This window comes from Aricia agestis, chromosome 6 (assembly GCF_905147365.1).
Source record: "Aricia agestis chromosome 6, ilAriAges1.1, whole genome shotgun sequence".
In the NCBI taxonomy this organism is placed as follows: domain Eukaryota; kingdom Metazoa; phylum Arthropoda; class Insecta; order Lepidoptera; family Lycaenidae; genus Aricia; species Aricia agestis.
Genome location: NC_056411.1, coordinates 17,723,578 through 17,745,498, shown reverse-complemented (window position 1 = coordinate 17,745,498; position 21,921 = coordinate 17,723,578). Strand labels below are relative to the sequence as shown.

Here is a 21,921-nt window from a genome sequence, read left to right as displayed (position 1 = left end):
TGTGTTTTTAAGATCCAATAGCATCGCCGCGCTGAACGACGTCATGGAAAGGTCACGTCAATGAAGCGATTCTATTGGTTCTCAAAAACACATTCCTCGCAACACATCTCTGGTGGAAACGCAGCCATAGCCGTTTATCAGGGCGAGCGAAGCATATATCCTAGTGTATATCCCACAACCTAAGCACTTTTGTAATACACTTTACGGAAAAGTTTTTCCGTGTTCCAATCACGCCTACTTATTGATTTGTGCTTTAACATAGTAAGTTTTATTTATATTATATAGTTGTGTTATCATCAGTCAGGCGAGATTTGGTTGCTATTAAAATATATACAAAAAACTGCCTTTAAGATTATTTCCACGCAGCAAAACGACGAAAAAAGCTCACAAAGCTCGGCTTTTAGCTAGCAAGACTCACAAAATTGAAAATTTATTTATTTACTAGCTGTCCCGGTGAACTTCGTGTCACTTTAAAACCTTCCCTGGACTTCTACGAATATTTAAAGACTAAAATTAGCCCAATCCGTTCAGCTGTTTTCGAGTTTTAGCGTTACTAACACAATTGAAAATCCATTTTTATATAATACTAGCTGTCCCGGTGAACTTCGTGTCACTTTAAAACCCTTCCTGGACTTCTACGAATATTTTAAGACTAAAATCAGCCCAATCCGTTCAGCCGTTTTCGTGTTTTAGACTAACACATTTAAAATCCATTTTTATTTTTTACTAGCTGTCCCGGTGAACTTCGTGTCGCTTTAAAACCTTCCCTGGACTTCTACAAATATTTTAAGACTAAAATCAGCGTAATCCGTTCAGCCGTTTTCGAGATTTAGCGCGAATAACACATTTGAAAATCCATTTTTATATATAAGATATAGATATAAATATATAGATTTTAGTTAATTCATGCCGAATTCCACATGATTAAAAGAAGAGATTTCAAAATCGAAACCTGCTATTTTTATAGAGCGATATAAAAGTTTTGCGAGCCCAATACTAGTGGTCATCTAAGTGAAATTATTTATCACATAGATTTGTTCACAAGGTGTGGTTCATATTGAGTTCGGGCTTAATATTCTAAGATTACAAAATACCTAGCTACATAACATGTTGGTGTTAGTACCTAAGTGGTAAGCTAGCAAGCTGAACCCTGTTGCACAGGTCGGTTAACGCTTCGGCGGCACCTGCTGCCAGCCGTCTTCAGTTTCGCGAGCTGCAAACAGATTGACATTATTAATATTATACATCTTATAATACATACTAATATTATAAAGGCGCAAGTGTGTTTGTCTGATGTCTCTTAACGCTCAAACCACTGAACTAGTTATGTAAATGAATCCTTCAAACCAATTTAAAGTTCACTAAAAACTTTAATTGAAATCTGATATAAAAATATTAGATGTATGAATGTAATTTGTGGTTGAAAAGAGGCCTACTTACGTTTGTCATCACGTCGTGGTGGCGGGCGGCGGTCGCGGTCGTCGCGGCGGGGGCCGTCGCTGAAAAATACAAACAAATTAGACTCTTTCTAGATCAATGAGCTACAGCAGGGGTTCCCAATCTATTTCAGCCCACGGCGCAGCAAAAAATTTTGTATTTTGTCACGGCGCCCTACCCTATATCCTTTCTATTTTTGAAAAATATACAGTCAAAATAAAATATAGTCAACTTTAATTATAATATGTGTGGTTTCAGATAATCATGGAGGATCTACTCACGGCGCCCTTCTTTACATGCTACGGCGACACTTTGGAACTACCTGAGGTAGAGTATCCACGTAAATACAATTATTAAGATACTCGCTCTACAATAATTAGCTCTACCTATATCCAATACCTGAAATCTTTTTAGGACATACACATAAGGCAATATTTACCGGTCATCTCTGCGCATCGGTTCCCTGTCGTCGCGGCGGGGTCCGTAACGGTCACCGTCACGGCGAGCGCCGAAACCGTCGCGGTCTCTGGGACCGTCACGAGGACCGTCGCGGTCTCTGGGACCATCACGGGGACCGTCGCGGTCTCTGGGACCATCACGGGGACCGTCGCGGTCTCTGGGACCATCACGAGGACCGTCGCGGTCTCTTGGGCCGTCACGAGGACCGTCACGATAGCGGTCATCGCGACCGTCGCGCGGTGCGTCCTTCGTACGCCAGGTAGACGTACGTTCCTGTAAAATAAAAAGTTATTTTGTTGTTTTGAATACTACAATTTATGTTTGACACTATTTTATAATAATGTATGTTATATTATGTCGAGTAATTGGTTGCTAATGGTTCGATTTTTGTGTATGATCATAGGGATAAAGAACAAAACCATATGGTTGCATTTCCATAGTGTTACGTTACTACGCAATATTTCACTCAAACTCGAGTACCAGTTCCAGTTTATTTTTTTCCAAGAAATGCGTCCAATAGAGAGTAGAGAGTTGTATATTTAAGCATGCCTTTATCGTGCATAAAGTGCATAAATAAATACATACCGGTGGCGGGTCAGCCGGGCCGCGACGCCACGATCCACCGTCCGACACGGGGCCGCTCGAGCGTCCGGTGTAGCGGGGCCTGAAATATTATAATTATGTTATTATGAGGTATAATAATTATAAACTTAAAACGAAACATAGAATGCGTTTCCACAGAATCTGCATTGCGAGGAACTCAGGACTTACTATAATCGCTTTTTTTGCCAGACCTCACTTAGTTTAGAGATTTTATCGGATTAAAAAACATTCCTTATAACAACTTATCCCTATGATAAAAGCATATTTTTGTCTGCTATGTAGTGTAAAAGAAATTCATAAATATTATGTATGTAATTAATGAGATTCTGTACCCAAAGTCAGTCCCAACAAGACGAATATTATAAACAAGCTGTAATACAGCAGCTATTTAGGCCCAAAAGCCAATATGCTGCTAGTGCCAGATGCACTAGGAAAACATAGCAGCATCCTTCTGACACATGAGAAAAATTAGTAACATTTTTATTTATAAACATTAATTGTCATATTTAGTGACAAAACTTGATTACGTTTACCTTGCTGTTTTATAAATTATAACACATTCCATTTACTCATTACCACAAGGCAAGCGGACAGACGTTTTCGTCGAAACAAGCTATGCGATTATTCATTCAATTTTTATATTAAGTTAATCAGTATCTTACCTTTCTCTGTCTCTTTCTGGTTCACGGTTGGCAGACCTCCAGCCACCTTCATCACGAGGTCTCTCGTCTCTCATGCTGCGCATGGGACCACGGTCATCTCTAGGACCACGGTCGTCTCTAGGAATGTCCCTTGGAGGACGATCGTCTCTAGGAATGTCCCTAGGTGGACGGTCATCCCTGGGAATGTCTCTTGGAGGACGATCGTCCCTAGGAATTTCCCTTGGAGGACGATCGTCCCTGGAAATGTCCCTTGGAGGACGATCGTCTCTAGAAATGTCCCTGGGAGGACGGTCTTCCCTAGAAATGTCCCTGGGAGGACGGTCACCGATGTCACGATCGTCTTTACGCTCTGGTTTGTCGTCCCGTCTAGAAATCACAATCAAAAGTTAAAAACCATCTATGCAAATTTCATTAAGCCTTTTGTTACTGTTTAACAATATCTCAAATAGGGAAGATGAAACATTTTTATTTGTGTTTATTTTAAAGAACTCTATACAGAATAGACCACAAGTATATTAAAAAAAAAATTAAAACACTGGGATTTACTGCAAAAAATGCGGTTTAAAATTGTAAATTTAAATTTTGGCGCCAAAACGGATCTATAGTCTGTATGACGTCACTACTGTTTGACAATAATTATTGTCAATAAATAATAAATAATGGCCGCACCATAAAGTTCATATACCTAACGGAATAGACAAACAAAGGCCTGAGCAAGAGAGATGTCACTATCAGTAACACTGCGTGGTAAAAAGAGACGTGTGATACATGACAGCAGCATTCTTTTTTTGACGTCCAGTCGGCACGTGCCGCACGTTGACAATTTAATCTCACAGAATTCATGTTCAATCATGCTTGTGTAAGTGTATACGTATTTTTCACACAGATGAAAACCAATTTCGGTTTCGTTCGACAGCTCGAGATTGTTGCTCTATTCCGCTAGGTATATTAACTTTATGGGCCGCACCTGATCGTGCCTCTCAAACAGTTGTCATGCCCCGCGTTCCATTTAGCGTTAAAAACGATCAAAACGCTCAAAATGGAGGCATTTTGATCGTTTTTAACGCTAAATGGAACGCGGGGATAGCATGTGTAACGTGATGACGTCGCTGAACGCTGATTGGTGTTTTGAAATCCGTTCCATTTCAAGTTACTTTTATTTTTGTAAAAAAAAAAAAACAATTTTATAAAACTAAACTGACCTGTCATCCTTGGCGCGGTCGTCCCAGCGGCCCGGGGAGCGCGGCCTTTCCTCGCGACCCGGCTCGCGCAGCCGACCTGCAGATACGATGATTATATTACATTGACAACTGATACATTATAGAAAATAAATTTCGTATCTTTGGTTTATGTAACAACTAACCAGGGCCATCTTACATAAGCTGCAGACTTTTTGTATTTTCATCTTGTTTTGTATTATTATATATAATAATTTTTACTGTATTTACAGTTTTGTGGTCAACGCATGTCGATAAGAATTTTCGCGTCACGTTGCCGCGATGAAAACTTCGTGTTCGATCTACGACGAATTGCTTCGCCACATCAAATAAAACTCCGCTAGGTCGCGCCGCTCGGCGTCTTGCGATTGACAAAGTGTAACTAACCGCACGAACTTTGACGCGATAAAACCTTTTGATGTGCGGTAAAATACCGTTCGGTTCGTTATCGCGATAATGATTCGCGATAGTACGAATTATTTAATATTAGCTGTTGCCCGTGACTTCGTCCGCGTGGACTTTAGTTTATAGTTGTTCCCGTACATCGATTGAACAATTTACGCACAATTCATAAAAGTATATTGTGTGGGAACCGCACATTTTTCTGGGACAAAAAGCATTCCTTGTCCCGAGATTCGAATTAGTATCTCATAATACAAACGCATAATATCTTCGCGCTATCGCGATAGTGTGGCCGTAGCATAACTGTAGTTTCTGGATTGAATCCGGCCCTGATTTCCACTTATACTCACTGGCTCTCCAGGGCTCCTTCTTCTCGGGCTCCTTGGGTGGCTCCTTCCCGCCGCGGCGCCAGCTGCTGGTCGCGGTCGCCTTCTGCTCCTCCAGCTTGCGGGCGATCTCCGCCTCGCGAGCCTTCGCCTTCGCCTCCGCGCGAGCGAGCATCTCTTGGTGCTCCCTAACATATTGTTCGTATTAAACATTATCCAGATAAAATATACGGTCTTTAGTATTTGGTAAATTCAATGAGGGGTTATTTATGCGAAAGTTTTATAAAGTACAGGCAGAAAGATCTTGATACAACATAGCCGTGTCTGTTACATTTATAACTTATGAAATTATCTCTTCTGCATTATAACATCAAAATTAGGGAAAAAAACTTTTCGAGTGCACGACCGTGACAATATTCGTAACCGAGCATGCTATCTCGTTCGGTCGAAAGATCTTCCTTTTCGCCGGCCACTAATATCGTTAAAGCATCATTGTCTCATAACAAGCATTTTCATACTAAAAGGGAAGTTAATGTTTCCATCTCTCTCTCACCTCTGCTCTCTCTCTTTGCGTTCCTTCAGCGCGGCCAGCTCCTCCTGGTGTCGTCGCTCGCGCTCGGCTTTCTCCGCCTCCTCGGCCGCGCGACGCGCCTCCTCCGCCGCCTTCTCCGCAGCACGACGACGCTCCTCGTGCCACTGTTTACAAGTGAGTATTAAATAGAATAGAATATTAAGGCGTTTTGCAGTTACAAGTTAATTGTGATCAACGGCTGCGGCTGGGATTGACGTAACGCGACCAAACTATGTGGGTCATGATCTGCCTAGGAATCAACCTCAGTGATAGTACTTTTGATGTGATATAAAAATTACCTCGGTTCTTCTCTTCTCGATGCGCGCCTGTCGTCTCGCGGCGGTGCGGGCCTCCTTCTCGGCGGCGTACTTGGCGGTCCACGCGGCGAGGCGCTGCGTGTACGCCTGCCCGCGCTCCGAGCACAGCCGCTCCACGAACTGAGCTCGGTGCACGTTCATGCGTGCGAGACGCGCTTGAGTTGCAACGTCGCGGGCGCGCGCCTCTGTTGATAAAAAAATGCACTTGATGAGCCACAGGCAATTTTTTAAACTCTTTAATATGTTACGGAGTGGCGTTTTAGTGTGGTTATAACATGTAAACTAAGAAATAAGGATGTAAATCAAGTTTAATGTAGGCAACCACCAATTTAAATCTTTCTAATAACTACTAAGAAGACCTAAATATGTTTATACTAATACAGTGCGGAATCTTGTTCTGCTAACTGCTGTATCAACGTAAATCTACAACTTACCAATGAGCTGCTGAATGCGCTCCTTCTCCTGCTGTTCCCAGAATGCCTTGTCCTGCACTTGCTTCTCCTCCAAGCTCTTCTGCAGCAGCGGAATCTCCTCCATGCGCTTGGCTCGCTCAAAGTAATCAACCTATAAAAGGCCATGATAATGTTTTATTAGATGTGGTTTGTCAACCACACTAATTTAGTATGGAAATACTTTGATTCCTGACTCTCGAAAAAGGACGTAAAATAATTTATGACTGAAGAATGTATAGTGCACGATAAACTAATTTCTGTGCAAACAAAGTTGGGAGCAACATTTTTAGTATACCTTTTTCTCTTGCGACTTGAGCCTGGCCTGCAGCTCGCGACGTTCTTTCATCAGCTCCTGAGCCTCGCGCTGGGCGATGGCCTCCGCGTCCATCTTCTTCAAGTCCTGAAAGGATAAAGGTGGTTTTAAACAACTGCTTTAATTCTCTTGCTATTACACTCTATCCCAGTGTTCCTCAACCATTTTTTCATACGGGCCAAAAAATGTTATGGTCTTGGTTTCACGGGCCGCAACAAGTTTTGTAGGGTTAAAGTTTAACATGACGCCGCGGGCTAGTGATAAAAGTCCCGGCGGCAGCGGGTTGGGGACAGCTGCTCTATCCTGTGTATCTTACCTCCTCATCGAGGTTCTGCAGCACCTTCTTGCCGTGCATGGTCTGCGACATGTTGAGCAGGCGCTCTTTCAGATGCCGCTCCTTCATGGCGGCGAGTTCGGACGCGTATCGTTTCTTCTCCCTCTCTTCTCTCTCCTGCTCTAGACGACGGGCTTCGGCGACTTGGGCCGCGCGCACTTGCTCCTCTTGGCGCCTATAATAAGTTTTAGTTAAAAGTTAAATTTGAGTCCCGGGAAAGGACATGTGATATTTTTTTATCCCGAAAAAATGTACGGTTTCCGCGCTATAAACGAATTTTGACGCAACGGAGTTGCAGGCGTCGTCTAGCTTGTTCATAAATTCTAGTGAAGCTAGTTTAATTGATTATTTTATAACACGTAGTAGCTTTGGCTAGTCAGTATGTAGATAGACAAGAATGGCACAGGCAGAATATGGCAGAGCTAAAATATTTGGTCTGGTTACATTAATTAATGTTAGTAGTCATCTAGTAGCTGGATTTCATATAACCGACCAAACTATGAATGAATTTCCTTGCACTCACTGGACGTCCAAGTCTCATAGACATCATCAGTCAACATCATCATCACCCACCTGAGTTCCTCCTCCTCGCGCACCGTATTCAGCCGCTCGATATACTCCTTGCGCTCCTCAATGATCTTGTGTCGCTGCAGCACGCGGTGATGCTCAGCGTGCTTGTGTTCGTGGTAGTGTTGCACCATGGCCGCGCGTGCCCGCTCGCGCTCCGCCTTCCGCCGCGCCGGCCAGAGCGTCGATACGCACTTGGATACAGTTTCCGCAGCGCGGACGAGTTGCTCGCGTACCTGGAATGGGGTATTATAGATGTAATTTTTATCAACTAAAACCTTTATAACGAGCTATGACACATATACATTGAGAACAAAACAAATAGCGAAGTATGCAAACTATTAATGATTTAGTCAAAAGTAAGTTTGTTGAATGCATAAGAAATTATGTTAATTCAGAAGAACGGGACACTGTTGTGATCGTTGATGTGCATCTGTCATGTATATGCGTAAACGCGATAAATTATACGAGCTATATCAGCAAGTATCTATGGATCAACTAATTGTAATGCATGCGAATTGACTATTTGGTTTAAAATTGTTGATTGTAAAATACCAGTATGTATTTACCTGTTCCGCCGGAGTAGCCTGCAAGATAGCTCCACCGCAAGCCTCGTCGGCGGCCGAGCACCATTCGCCACCTCCGGCCTCAACGCCGAAGTGCACACACCTACACAAAATAGTTTTTTTTTATTTTACAAATTATTGTACACAAAAAACAACAAGTTATACATATTAAGAAGAAAAATGACACAAATTTAATTTGTAAATAAAACTCATTGGTAAGTTGAGAACAAAATTTTCTTTACTTAGTTAAATACCTGTGCATTATATGATACTCAAGTTCAATAACTAATTTTGAATATATTCATAATAAAATTACTCAACACACTTGTTAGCATGATCCACACGTATCTGCATATCGTTGTGTCTCACACAGTCCACCAACAGGCGCTCCAGGTGGAACAGATCATCGGTGGCGGCCAGCTGCAGCAGACGCGCGAACTGCACGCAGCTGTAGCACTGAGCCACTTGACGCACTAGACGAACCAACGCGACGTCGCGTAGCGCCGTCGTGTATTGAGATAGGGGGCAGTCTGTAAAATTTTATTTGCTTAGGATTCCTATTAACAGCTTAGTACTCTCAAGTGCTTTGCCTTAAATTTGTTGGTGAAAAAGATAAAATTTTCAGTATTTAGAAAATTGCGCCACTTATTTGCAATTATTGAAAGTAATGAAAGCAACTTACTGTATCGAAACATGGTTTTATTTATTTGTGTTAAAACTCAAATTTTAAGAAAGCATTGTTATATAACATGACTGAGTATAAGACCCAGTTTCATCAAGCAATGTTAAATAAATAATGGCTTGTTAAATCAGTTAACGGCCTGTTAGAGCTATCGAGCGTTCCACCATGCCCTAATGTCATGTTAAATCACCTAACACAGGGTTTAATTTAATTCCTGCTATGGAGGTAAGTTAAATATTTAACAGGCTGTTATATGAGTCAAAATAACAACTTTCAAAGACAATAATATGTAATATCAATAAAAGAATCTGTTTTGACTTTTGAGTCTTTCCGCCATGTTTCCGCTACGTCCTTATTATTAATTATTTTCATAGTTATTAATTATATAATGATTTATTTTCACTTTGTCAAAAATTCAGCCTTCGAATTTTCCTTGACATTGCAAATATACTAACTTGTATCAAAATTACCAAACCGAAATAAATAAAAGTTTGTATTATGATTCATGTTTTCAGCTTTGACACATAATAATTATTAACCTGGTAATTAAGAAGAACTATTATAGCTTAACAAATGTATGCGATCAGTGATATTTTAATTTGGTCGCATTATCTACTATTATACTACTATGGAAGAAAGTGACACATTGCAGCAAACATGTCGTATTAATCTTGTACATTGCAATTTCATCGCCTTATAACAAGAATGAATGAATTGATAGTTGTTCACTCGTTGTTCACTTAACATTGTATTTACTAATCCGCTGTTAAATTTTTACTGTGGGACATAAGTATTTTAACAGTCTGTTTAATTTTCCAAGGTCCGTTAAGTAATGCCTTGTTAGGATTTAACAAACAGAGGTTGGTGAAATTGGGTCTAAGTCATTATAATTTATTTTCGAATGTTAGAAATTTTTTTGTGCAGGCTTTAATTAACGCAAACATTATAAGGACAAATGTTTGCCGCGTCAAACCAACAATATGCTATCCCTCCAAGGCCTACCATCTACTACTATCAAAAAGTCGTAAATGGGATTTATTTTGGAGGCAACTCATTCATTGGCGTACCCAGGTTCTGGACCAGGGAGGGGGGGGGGGGGGGGCAAATTACCCAGGTTCTGGGCCAGGGAGGGAGGGGGGGGGGGGCAAATTACGCAGATTCTGGGCCAGGGGGGGGGCAAATCAGATTTTTATAAGGTAGGTGTTCATAAAGAATAAAAAATTATTAATTTTTAGTTGTAAAAATATTATATTGCAAAGAAATGGCAAAAATTCGTTTTATTATTTTTAATTTTTATAGATGAAAGTACTAGATAATATACTTAGTAGGGACGTCAACATGATCCCGCCCCCCCCCTCGGTACGCCCATGAACTCATTTAAAGATTACTAATCAAATACATAATCGCAAGTTAAAGTTTGGTAAAGCACTCCCACATTGTTTTGCACTTTTTTATCAAGCAGCTCCTCTAACATATTAGACACAGATAATAAGTAATATTTATAGCTAACTATAATGTTTAGTATGATTTTTTTCTCATTACTAAGGGGTTTCTCTATCACCTTCACATTTATTTACCATATCAATTATCATACAGAGACAATAGGTATAGATATAACATCCAGTGTACAAGGGTGTTTTCACTATCACCTTCATATTTTTATGATAATAATACATAAAACTTACTGGGATCCTCCTCGAGCTCCTTGATGACACCCTGGACGTTGTGGCAGATGGTGAGCGGGTCGAACTGCACCTCCAGCCACGAGTACAGCTGCTGCAGCTGCGGCGACGCCAGCGCCACCACGTTCAGACGGACGACGTCTGTGGAGTATAAAGTTGTAGTGTGTCACTTTCAATGACTTTTTGTTCCTATCTCTTATAGTTTCCGTTAGGTGGTTTTGTATCTTGCAACAGCATTATTGTATAATAGATATTTTGCATTGCTTACGCAAGCTATAACTTAACCCTGCCGATTTTGCCTTATTATTTCCTTGGCTTTTTTGTGAACGGATATTAGGCAGTCTTAAGTCCTATTTCTAGTTTACACACCTTTCAGCAAGTTAGCTCTAGTAGGAGGCTGAGCTAGACCAAGCAGGACAGCCAATCTCTGGGCTTTCTCAACTGGGCTCTTGTCAGTCTCCACAAAACGGTCAAACTCCGGGTGGAGAGATGGCAGCGGCACAGACAGAACAGCGACTAACACACGGCAAGCCATCCTGACAAAGAAAAAGTATATTAGACTCAAATGCAGATATATAGTCTGTGTTATGAAGATACCTCAGAGTTCTGGGGATGACTTAATGTTTGTAATGATTTAAAATTAACACAAACAGCGCAGGTCACGCCGCTTATCGCGTCAAATCTTATTGCTTTGCCTCTGAGGCCTACCACCTGTCACCGTGTGTTAGTGGCAAATGGGATTTATTTCAGAGGCCATATGTTTGAAATTAGCATTTTATTACATGCATTAAAATTGCAGTAACGCAAATAGCAATTTATTTACCATAGATTCACAAAAAAACATCATTAGCTAATTTAAAGAATTGTATCATTGACTCATTTAAAAAGTTCTCTAACTCACTTTTGCAGCTCCTCCTGCGTAATGTTCTTCTTCATTTCCCTCGACAGTTGGAAGAGTTTCAGCAAGGCAGCAGCATGGAACAGACAGTGACCAGCCTTCCAGAACACTAGAGCCAGCTTGCCATAGTAGTTGGCCATGGTCTTAGCCACGGGGGTCTTCTTGGACATGTTCATGAGGTTGTGGATATCCTCAATAGCTTTGTAGGCTTCCTGTTTACATTTGAATTTGAAATTAAGCATTTGAATTAGGAAAACTAAGAAACAAAAGAAGACTTTTAAGCAAATTTTTTTTAGGGTTGCTACCCAAAGTGGACTATTTTAACAGTCTAACATAGGAATCCTTTATGCTTTTTCATGTTGTTAAAAATCTACACAGTACACAGTACTCCTTTGTTTCCAACAAAGGAGATAGAAAAGGATCTTTACCTGCCACAGTTCCATTTGTATAGCACTGTCCAGTTGGAACAATCTCGTCTCCAAATTGAGCTGTTGGGTCTCTGGCTTTGAAATGCTCACATTACCAGTTTGCACCTGTAATGATAATCAAAAGTTTTAAGCACCTGTAAGTTAACGTCTTCAATCTCAGATTTGTAACTCGTGTGCCCACTTGTGTCAGTCTAAGTTATTATTAATTCTATGTCAAAATATCATGCCTCCTGTTTCAATATGTGAATAATTTGTATGACAATGCCATGATATTCGTCCATGATTAACTTTAACATAGACTGGCACAAGAGGGCTATACATATACTCGGTGACACTTGCTTTGTTACTTACGACTGGCTTGCAAATATCTTCAAGATGCTTCCGCAGCTTGTCACAGAGTTTCCTGAACTCTGTTTTACGTGAGTACTTTAGACAGAATTGGAAAGCCATACGGGCTATGTCATGGTACAACGTCTCTACATGAGCGTTAGTACGCAGGAGTTCCAAGCACTGGCAGTATGATTCCCAGAGGAATTTCACCTAAAAACAGAATATTTTCAATACAGTATGTTGAAGAGTAACTGTACTCTTTACCAAGAGTTTACACAAAAAAAATTTACATCCAGATGTATAGCATCTAGATGTAAATTTTTTTTCAACTTGTTTATGTCTAGATATTGTATAGCCTCTTGTTGAGTTGTGTTCTCTTATTTATGAGAAGTATTTATCTTACCCATGGTGTAAGTATAGTTCGATCTGACCGATCTTGGGCATCTTCCCCAGATACTGCACTTAGCAGTATACTCTCAGGTGTAGCCAAATTATCAAGATCATCGGTTTCAATAACAGCTTGAGTGGACTGTTGTCGAGCTGCTTCCGTCCGCTCTTCTGCCATCCGTAGATATCCTCTGTAAATTAATTTAAGATACTAAGGACTTGTTTCACCACTTTCTGATAAAGGGCTCTGATAAAGTGCCGAATAGGCAATAGCCTATTCGGCACTTTATCAGAAAGTGGTGAAACAGGCCCTTAGAATGTATCATTTATTACCAAAATGTTTTTTAAATTATTTCTAAAACATATACTGTACATTATTTAGTTTTTTTACAATTTATAAAAATACAAAAACAAATCTACGATCGAAAGTTTCAATCCCAGGAAAGGACATAAAATTGTTTTTTTTTGTGCGAATATGTATTACATGGCAAATTAATGAATAGCTGCCTGCAACATCTAGTATTGGCCTATTTTATTACCTTATAACTTGTTCCAAGGACCCCACATTCACCGATTGAAACATGTTTCTGTACTGGAAAAGTCCCTCCTTGGCAATATGTGACTTGCGCAAGTCCACACACAGCTCAAGGTACTTGAACATGATGGGTTCCAGTACCGACTCGGACCAGTTGTAAGCCCATTTCTTGTTCCGGAACACCTCCTGCAAGGTGTCCAGCGCTCGCGCGGGCTTATTGAGATCCATGAACTCTGTGACATAATGATTTAGTGGTTAACCTCTTTGGTTATGTACAAATATTGCTTCCATTCAGACTACATTCTAAGTAGATCGCTATCTACTCAGAATTTAGTTCTGCTTCTTTGCAACGAGTACAACATGAAATAGAGCGTAAGTCGGCTGTAGATATGAATATTGGAAAGGTCAAACGTGAACTTGCAACGTGGTACGATAGCGAAAATAAAACTTACCATTGGCCCGTTTGAGCGCATTCTCTGGTCTTTGACCGTATCTCGCCATGTTGTACGGTGCCTTAAACATTAAAAAGCATTCGTTGACTCCGTAATCAAAGTTTTAGCCACAAATTCACCACTTTTCCAATAAATATTGATACTTGGCACCGGACTGAATGTCAGCCTCAAGCGCCATGAATAAAATGGCCGACCAGATGTTGCCACTTTATATTTTTTAGGCCATGCGTGCGTGCCAATAAAATAAATTGCATTCCATAGACAATAAATATGTTTTTTTATTTAAAAACAGCTGATAGATGTCAAACTTTGACAAGTCGACCATGATTTGTGTCAATTTAAATGTTTAGGTTATTTTTAATTTTGAAACCTGTGTTTGAAACTTTAATTAATGAAATTAATATAAATATCGTAAATAATTTCATAAACGAGTGTTGATTATTTCCAACAACATACATTGTAGTGATCCCATTTTTTGGAACGAAATACTGCCGCTATGTTACTACTTGTCAAAGTTAATCTTTACAATTCTCCCTTCGTCTTATTTGAAGTATTTAAAGAAGACCTAATATTTTATGATGTAGAAGTATTAAAAATGATTGGATTAAGAACTAATTCAGCTATAATCGAATTGGATGATGACACGAAATCAGAAAGGATAAAGTCAACCAAAAAATGTTTGAAACTTCGTGCAAATGGACTTTTCTTACAACCCTTCGTAAAGGAGTGTATAAACTCAGAAATCTACAGATGTTGTGTGATTAATCGTTTAAAACAATGTGAAATGAATTTGAATACCAGAGTATTCCTCAAACTCATACTTGAGCCTCCGGATAAAGAAATACTTGATTATGCATGGTGAGTCAACATTTGCACTCAATTAGCATGTTACAATGCCAATATGTAACGAAAAATACAAAGTAGGTAGTAAATAATATGAACCTTAGCAGTAAATAATGTGTGTTTCAATTGTTTAGGAATATGAGAATGCTACAGTTGGTATGGATGAAAGTTGAGATAGACAAAGCATTTTCTTGGTTGTCTACACTTGGAGGCGCATATTCAGCTTTGGGAGACTATTTCGAAAATTGTGTAAGTTATCAACTCAGCTAATAAACTAATAGTATTTATAGTTGAGCTATAAATATTTAAGAATTATTTATTTTGATGGATACGGAGATCCACCCTACCTAACCGTCAACACTACTTACACTTAACACTACAATAATCATGTCTTTTTTTCTAATTTCAGGCTGAAGAAGCTGGAAGGATATCAATCACACAATACAAGCTGTCAAAAATGTTGGGAGATGAAAGTTTGGCAGCAAGAAGCAGATTGTACTCCGCCCTAGCGTTTTCCCAGAAGGGAAAACTGAAAATATCAAGACATATAGTGAGAGAAGTAGCTCAGTTTGCCAGAGCTACAAAAGACAATAGACTGAATAGAATGTGTCAGGGTGTTTGGGCTAAGTTAAAGTATTTGAGGCAATTGCAAAAAGGGAAGAATAACATTAGATAATTCCTTGTATGAGTATTCAGTAACATCTAACTATCCTGCTAAGAGTGATTCACAATCTTCCTTTTTTACAAGGTTAATGTTGTAAAATAATGATTATTATTAGAGATGTGTCGACTAGTCGCCGAATAGTCGCTAAAGCCGACTATCCGGCCACTTTCACCAACCCATCAACTCCCAAGAGTTCGAATCTGCGATTGAGGGAACATAGTCGGAGACTAGTCAGCAAAAAGCACCGACTATTTGGCTTATGACTTTTAATTTTTACTTTAATAATAATTATTGAAATTACATTATAGAAAATCTTTGATTATTTATATTTTACTAGAGATCGCCCAATGGTCGAAATTCGACCTTAGTTTGAACAACATTAGGACTACTACCTATATTTTGTAAAAAATATTGACTTTATCATATATTTTTTTCAACTCTTGTCTCTGGGACTTAGCTGATCTCAGACTGGCCGTGTAAGCATTGTCTAATAGTATCTTAGATTCAATAAAAAAAACTATAATCCATTTTCAATTTGTCAACTTGTTGTCAAAAGACTTCGACCATAAATAAAAGAGTATAATTCGTATGTATAGGCTAAATATGTCATTTCTCATGTGTGTTGTAGTGTGTGTAATGTTTTATTTGTTAAAAAAATGTATGATAAAAGCATAATTTCAAAATAATATTAGTTTGATGCACTCCTTCACCATATAAACTATAACTGTGCAAAATTTCATGCACCTATGTTTCCCCATTTTTCGTAAAAAGGGTTACAAAGTTTTTCATTCGCGTATTAATATTATGATAATGTGTTCATATCACACTTCATAAGTCTTGCTTATTTTAAAATTAAATGAAGTGTATCTGAAATTACTTGCTAGTAAAGAATTATATATAAATCAATCTAGCTAGGAATCATTTTTAGAAAATGTCATTTTATTCGTGTTTTATCGAATACCAAGCAAAGCTCGGTCAAATAGCTAGTGTATTATTAAATCAAGGTTGCATGTATATGAAATATATCCTCAAAACCATAACAATTGTATTGTTACGTGCTAGGGTTCGAGGATTTGGAGAGAAAGACCTGGTGACTCTCTTGAAGACTTTATTAACACTGCACTAAACACTAGGTCACAACACTTAGCACTAAGTCCAAACACAAATCACTAGGTCCAATCACTAAGCACTATCACTGACCTAGGTCGTAGCCAAGTCGCAGGTTTCACTGGTTCACTCACTATTGATCACTCCGAAATCGCCTTGAAGATCGCTCAGATTGAACTGACTTGCCGGACCTGCCTGCGGCTCTTTTTATATGGCGAGACGAATTCCAGAAATTTCCCGATTCACGTAAACAAGTAAACAACCGTGGGAAATTTCTAGGAAGCTCGGGCATGTACCACAATAAAACTGCCGTCCTTGCGATAAGTGCAGTAAGTTGAATTTAATTTAGACCTTATGGACTCAGTCATAAGGTCTAAATTCAAATACGCTAACAAATAAAGGGTAAGCACGTAAACAAACATTGGACCTTTTTAGAAGGTTCGAGTATGTACTTGCGCACCACGTGTCCGTATACCATGTACCGTAACACTACTCCCCTCTTAGAGATGCTCGTCCCGAGCATCATTGTTACTGCCATGGTAACGCGCCAGACGGTCTATGTGTACCACTTTGAATGTCCCTCTTGGTTGCTTTTGAATCCTGTAAGTCACGTCATTCAATCGGGTAACCACTTTGTATGGGCCGTCCCACTTGGTCTGCAACTTTGGAGATTTGCCTTTTCGGCGAGTTGGGTTATGCAGCCACACCAGTGTCCCTTCTTCGAAACCGCTTGTATTCGATTTCCGGTCGTATCTGGTCTTCATGTTCTCACTTGACTGTAACCCATTTTCCCGAACCATGGCGTGTATATAACGCATCTTTTCCCTTAAATCGCAGACATAATCTGGTACGGTCTTTGGTTCTTCCGGTGATCCTCCTGTCAAAAGGTCTACTGGTACTCGTAGTTCTCTACCGTAATTGACATACGCCGGGGTAGCTTTTATGCTCTCATGCTCGGCGGTACGGTACGACAGAAGGAAGAGCGGTATATACTTGTCCCAGTCCTTTTGTTTGTCATCTACCAATTTCGCCAAATGCCTCTCAAGGGTCTGGTTAAATCTCTCAACCATTCCATCAGACTGTGGATGGTACGCGGTGGTCCTCGTTTTATGCATTCCCAAAATTCTGCACACTTCCTGGAAGACCTGCGATTCGAAATTCCTGCCCTGATCGGAATGGATTTCTAGAGGCACACCAAAGCGAGATATTACTTCTTCGACTAGCTTAGAAGCAACTGTTGTAGCTTCCTGGTTTGGTATGGCGAACACTTCGGGCCATTTGGTGAAGTAATCCATGACAACCATGAAATACTTGTTTCCTGATTCCGTTACAGGAAATGGCCCAGCTACGTCAACTGCGATTCGTTCCCACGGTGCGCCAACGTTATACAAGCGCAGGCTCCCACGGCTCCTTGTCTGTGGTCCCTTCACTGCAGCGCAAGTAGTGCATTTGCGGCACCAATCCTGTACATCATTTCGACAATGCAACCAGTAGAATCGTTCTCGCACTTTCGTTAACGTCCTCTTTACTCCTAGATGACCTCCTGATACGCCATCATGCATTTTACGGAGAACATCCGGTACTCTCGTTCTTGGGACAACTATCTGAAGATGGAACTCTCTGCCGTTGGTCTTCTCCCATTTCCGGTAAAGTATTCCGTTTTGAAGAATCAGACTGTCCCATTGCGCCCAGTACGCCTTAGTGACAGCGCCAGTGGGTGCAACCTCACTCCAGATTGGCTTTACGTCATCCCGTTTCTTCCACGTGATGATGTGTCGAAGGTCGTCATCTCTTTCTTGAGCCTCTCTCATACCATCATTCTCCCATGGACCCAAAGGACTTGTTTTCGTTAACTTTAATGTTACTTCATTAGATTCCTGCTTAACACAATGTCTGCAGTCTTCTGAACACGGCCTTCGTGAGAGTGCGTCGGCATTCCCATGCGACTTTCCGCTGCGGTGTTCCGTCTTGAAGTCATACTCCTGGAGTTGTTCTATCCATCGAGCTACTTGGCCTTCTGGGTTCTTGAATTGTAGTAGCCACTTCAAGGCTGCGTGATCAGTTCGCAGTAGAAACTGTCTGCCGATGAGATACTTGCTGAAATGTTGTAGCGTCTTTACGACAGCCAAGAGTTCTCTTCTTGTCACACAGTAGTTTCTCTCTGGCTTAGATAAAGATTTGCTGAAATATGCAATTACAACTTCTCTTTCACCCTGTTTTTGAGATAACACCCCTCCAATGGCCGTGTTGCTTGCGTCCGTGTCGACTATAAACTGACCTTCAGGTTGTGGATACCCCAGGATTGGTGTTTCACACAGATGTTTCTTTAGTTTCTGAAAAGAATCTTCGGAAGTCTCGTCCCAAATAAACTGTCGTTTATCTTCTGTCAGCCGATGTAATGGCTTGGCTATCTCTGAGAATCCCTTAACAAAACGCCTGTAGTAGGAGCATAGGCCGAGAAATGCCCGCACTTCGGTTTTGTTCTTAGGGGTTGGCCAATTTTGGACTGCTTCTAGTTTCTCTGGGTCCGTCTGAATTCCATCACTGGAGATAACATGGCCGAGATAGTTCACCTTACTCTTGAATAAACGACACTTTTTCGGATTCAACTTTAACTTGGCCCCCTCTATTTTGGCGAAAACTCGTTCTAAGTTTCGCAAATGGTCCTCGAAGTCGCGGCCAACAATGATGACGTCGTCCAAATAGACTAAGCAAGCCTCTCCAACTAAGCCTGCCAGTACACACTCCATGAGTCGCTCAAATGTGGCAGGTGCGTTGCACAATCCAAAGGGCATGACGTTAAACTGCCATAGACCTTTACCGGTGGAGAACGCTGTCTTCTCCTTGTCTTTTGGATGAATTTCCACCTGCCAGTATCCAGATTTCAGGTCCAGGGTCGAGAACCATTTCATGCCACTCAAGGTATCCAGAGTGTCGTCGATTCGAGGTAATGGATAGCTGTCCTTCTTAGTGACATCATTGAGACGTCTGTAGTCCACACAAAATCTTGTGCTGCCATCTTTCTTCTTCACTAATACAACCGGTGAGCACCACGGACTTGCAGACGGTTCAATTATCTTATTCCTTCTCATGTCCTCCAAAAGGCCTTCAACTTCTTTTTCCTTTGCAATGGGTATCCGTCTTGCTCGTTGACGAATTGGGTTCTCGCTTCCGGTATCTATCCTGTGCTGAACCATCGACGTTCTTCCAAGGTCGCCTTCCTGACTGGAGAAGATATTCGCGTGGCGTTGTAAAAACTTCTTAGCTTTCATGCCCTGCGAATAAGTCAGATTACTCTTGCAGTCATCGAGTAGCTCAGTCACTATTCCATAGTTGCTGGTGTTTGCTGCGTCTGAGCCTGTGATCGAATTACACTTTCTCATCCAGACAACTTCCTCGCACTTTCCAATGACGTCACCTTTGTTCAAGCAGATCTCGCGATCACCAAGATTCAAAACTCTGACCACAGCGTTACTGCTTCCACTAACAAGGGTTCTTGCCGTCATCAATTTTTGCGCTGATGTCTTGGTAGGTGTGTCTTCGATTAACACGCATCTGTTTGACTTCTTCTTTCCAGCTGGCGGTAGTTTCACCAGCACCCGAGCTTCCGCACGTCCAGGTATTATGACTTTCTTTACACATTCAACTTTCCCGCAGGCGCCTCCAAGGATGAAAATTTCTTCTTCGCCACACTTGAACACTCCGTCGGCGACATTAATTCTGCAGTGGTGCTTCTTCATGAAATCCAAACCCAAGATGCAATCATCCATAATCTCAGCCACGATAACGTCATGAGGGTATGAGAACTCCCCCACATTCATCGTAACTGACATTTCTCCCAGGACGGGTATTGGATGACCGAAAGCGGTAAGAAGCCGACAGTTAATTCTCCTCTTGTGCCTCCTTGCGGCTTTTATCAAATTTGGGTTCACTATTGTTCTAGAGGCTCCTGTGTCTAGAGTCATTTTGCAATTCGTCCCGTTAATAGTCCCCTGAATCACCAGACTATTCCCGCTGCTTGCTTGGGAGACAACCGTTATTGGGGCTTCCTCCGTGTCAGCCAGCACTCGCCCCTTAGTCCTGGCTTTTATTCGTTTCCCTGCTCCCGGGCAGGGGATGAAGCCCCTTGCTTCTTCAGCTCCTCCATTTGTTCCTCGAGCCTTTTCATTCTTGCCATCTGGGTCTCTTTCTGCGGGCAGTTAAGCTGAAGATGGCCCCTCTCGCCGCACTTGTAGCACATGGCTCCAGAACTTCTCTTCGTAGGAGCCTTAACCTCCTTGACTTCCTCAGAAACTTCGCGGATCTTATATGTCTGCCGTATGTCACGCCGAACAGCCTCGACCTCTAAAGCATGCGCCAATGCTTCCTTAAGCGAGGTGTGGTGACGTAGCCTCACTGCAGCTCTGACCTCTAGGTCCCTGATTCCGTCGACAAATGCTTGCACAATGTTCGAGTCGATCATCTTGGAATCGGCTCCTGGGTGTGCCTTCTTGACCAGTTTTTCTATTTCCAACGCCCATTGTTGTAGTCCTTCTCCTGGGCGTTGGACTCTGTCACGCAGTTGGGCACGGAACACGTGCTCCAGGTGTCGCTCCCCGTATCTGGATTCAAGTGCCTCCATCAGGTCTTTAAACCCATTTCCTGTATGCGCTTCTAGGACCGACAAAGCTTGCCCTCTGAGCGCAACTGTGAGAGCGGTCAGGCATTGTTCATCATTCCATCCGTTGGCAGAAGCAACCGTCTGGAATTGCTGACGATAAGCGTTCCAAGAAGTAGTACCGTCGTATGGTGGCACTTTAACTCTTGGTCCTTGTACCACTACGGAAGTTCCACTAGGCGTCGCGATTCCTGTGGTTTCCACGCGCACTTTCCACTTCTGTAATTCTGTGAGGCCGGTTTTCACATTTTCCATATCCACTCCTAACCCCGTAACTCGTTCGTCCATTACGTCTACATCTTTTCGAAGCTTAAACACCGTGTCACTGACATCCTTTATAGCTCCAAGCGCTTTTTCTTGGAGGTCTTTTTGTTGCTCTTGTGATTCTCGAATCGCTCTGATTTCAGCACCGAGCTTGCGTTCTTGTGACTCTTGTAAAGCGCCGAACCTGCGGTCTTGTGCCTCCATCATTGCCCTTTGAGAATCTTTCAACGCCTGACTTTCAGCTTTTTGAGACTCCTGCAAAGCCTGAATTAATTCAATTATGCTTTCCAATTGAAGGGCCATTTGAGGGGCCGTAGAAACTACGGGCGATGCATGGTGGCTGGAGCCAGTAGGCAGGGGTTGAGCAGACGGAGCTCGGTGGGCGGAGCTAGTGGGCGTGGCCTGGTGGGCGGAGCCAGTGGGCGTGGCCATGTCGAAAGTGGGCGGAGCCTGAGGGGCGTGGCCATGTCGAAAGTGGGCGGAGCCTGAGGGGCGTGGCCAGTGGGTGTCTCCCGGTGGGCGGAGCCAGTGGGCGTGGCTTCAGCCAAAGTGGGCGGAGCCTGGTGGGCGTGGCCAGTGGGCGGAGCCATGTGGGCGGGGCCTGTGGGTGGGGCCTGTCCCTCAGTGGGCGGAGCTTGGTCCCCAGTGGGTGTGGCCTCCGCAACTCCTCTCTCGGAGTCAATGGCAGCAGCTCGCTGCGCCCTTGTCCTGACACTCCCCTTGAAGTCCTCTCTCGGAGTCAATGGCATCTCCAAATCGCACTTCT

General features: G+C 41.8%; 2 protein-coding genes across 3 annotated transcripts; one reads left to right on the top strand and one right to left on the bottom strand.

Moving 5' to 3' along the window:
- Window positions 1-899: 899 nt before the first annotated feature.
- Window positions 900-13,804, bottom strand: LOC121728000 (eukaryotic translation initiation factor 3 subunit A). 2 transcript variants are annotated; one of them, XM_042116089.1, is made up of 23 exons: window positions 13,621-13,804; window positions 13,173-13,401; window positions 12,650-12,824; window positions 12,256-12,456; window positions 11,917-12,021; window positions 11,492-11,700; window positions 10,960-11,126; window positions 10,594-10,731; window positions 8,552-8,756; window positions 8,230-8,329; window positions 7,667-7,896; window positions 7,076-7,268; window positions 6,742-6,846; window positions 6,429-6,558; window positions 5,977-6,179; window positions 5,660-5,802; window positions 5,131-5,294; window positions 4,364-4,439; window positions 3,162-3,527; window positions 2,482-2,560; window positions 1,877-2,169; window positions 1,441-1,499; window positions 900-1,213 (listed from the first exon to the last, which is right to left on the bottom strand). In XM_042116089.1, exons 1-23 carry the CDS (start codon window positions 13,688-13,690, stop codon window positions 1,167-1,169), a joined length of 3,687 nt encoding a protein of 1,228 aa, XP_041972023.1. In that variant the 5' UTR covers window positions 13,691-13,804; the 3' UTR covers window positions 900-1,166. The 2 variants fall into 2 exon arrangements, with proteins under 2 accessions (XP_041972023.1, XP_041972024.1); XM_042116090.1 differs by having other exon boundaries at window positions 12,268-12,456.
- A 196-nt stretch (window positions 13,805-14,000) lies between these two features.
- On the top strand, window positions 14,001-15,351 carry LOC121728005 (uncharacterized protein F58A4.6). Its single transcript, XM_042116095.1, has 3 exons — window positions 14,001-14,478; window positions 14,598-14,712; window positions 14,873-15,351. Exons 1-3 carry the CDS (start codon window positions 14,117-14,119, stop codon window positions 15,137-15,139), a joined length of 744 nt encoding a protein of 247 aa, XP_041972029.1. The 5' UTR covers window positions 14,001-14,116; the 3' UTR covers window positions 15,140-15,351.
- The last annotated feature ends 6,570 nt before the right edge of the window (window positions 15,352-21,921 follow it).

What these genes read in the sequence shown, in the direction of transcription:
- LOC121728000 (XM_042116089.1), bottom strand. Translation starts at nt 13,690, where the DNA reads ATGTTTAAGGCACCGTACAACATGGCGAGATACGGTCAAAGACCAGAG. An exon ending in TCCTTGGAACAAGTTATAAG is followed by an intron (nt 12,825 to 13,172) that starts GTAATAAAATAG and finishes ATTAATTTACAG; the next exon opens with AGGATATCTACGGATGGCAG. An exon ending in GCCCGGCTGACCCGCCACCG is followed by an intron (nt 2,170 to 2,481) that starts GTATGTATTTAT and finishes TTTATTTTACAG; the next exon opens with GAACGTACGTCTACCTGGCG.
- LOC121728005 (XM_042116095.1), top strand. Translation starts at nt 14,117, where the DNA reads ATGTTACTACTTGTCAAAGTTAATCTTTACAATTCTCCCTTCGTCTTA. An exon ending in GAAATACTTGATTATGCATG is followed by an intron (nt 14,479 to 14,597) that starts GTGAGTCAACAT and finishes TCAATTGTTTAG; the next exon opens with GAATATGAGAATGCTACAGT. An exon ending in GAGACTATTTCGAAAATTGT is followed by an intron (nt 14,713 to 14,872) that starts GTAAGTTATCAA and finishes TTCTAATTTCAG; the next exon opens with GCTGAAGAAGCTGGAAGGAT.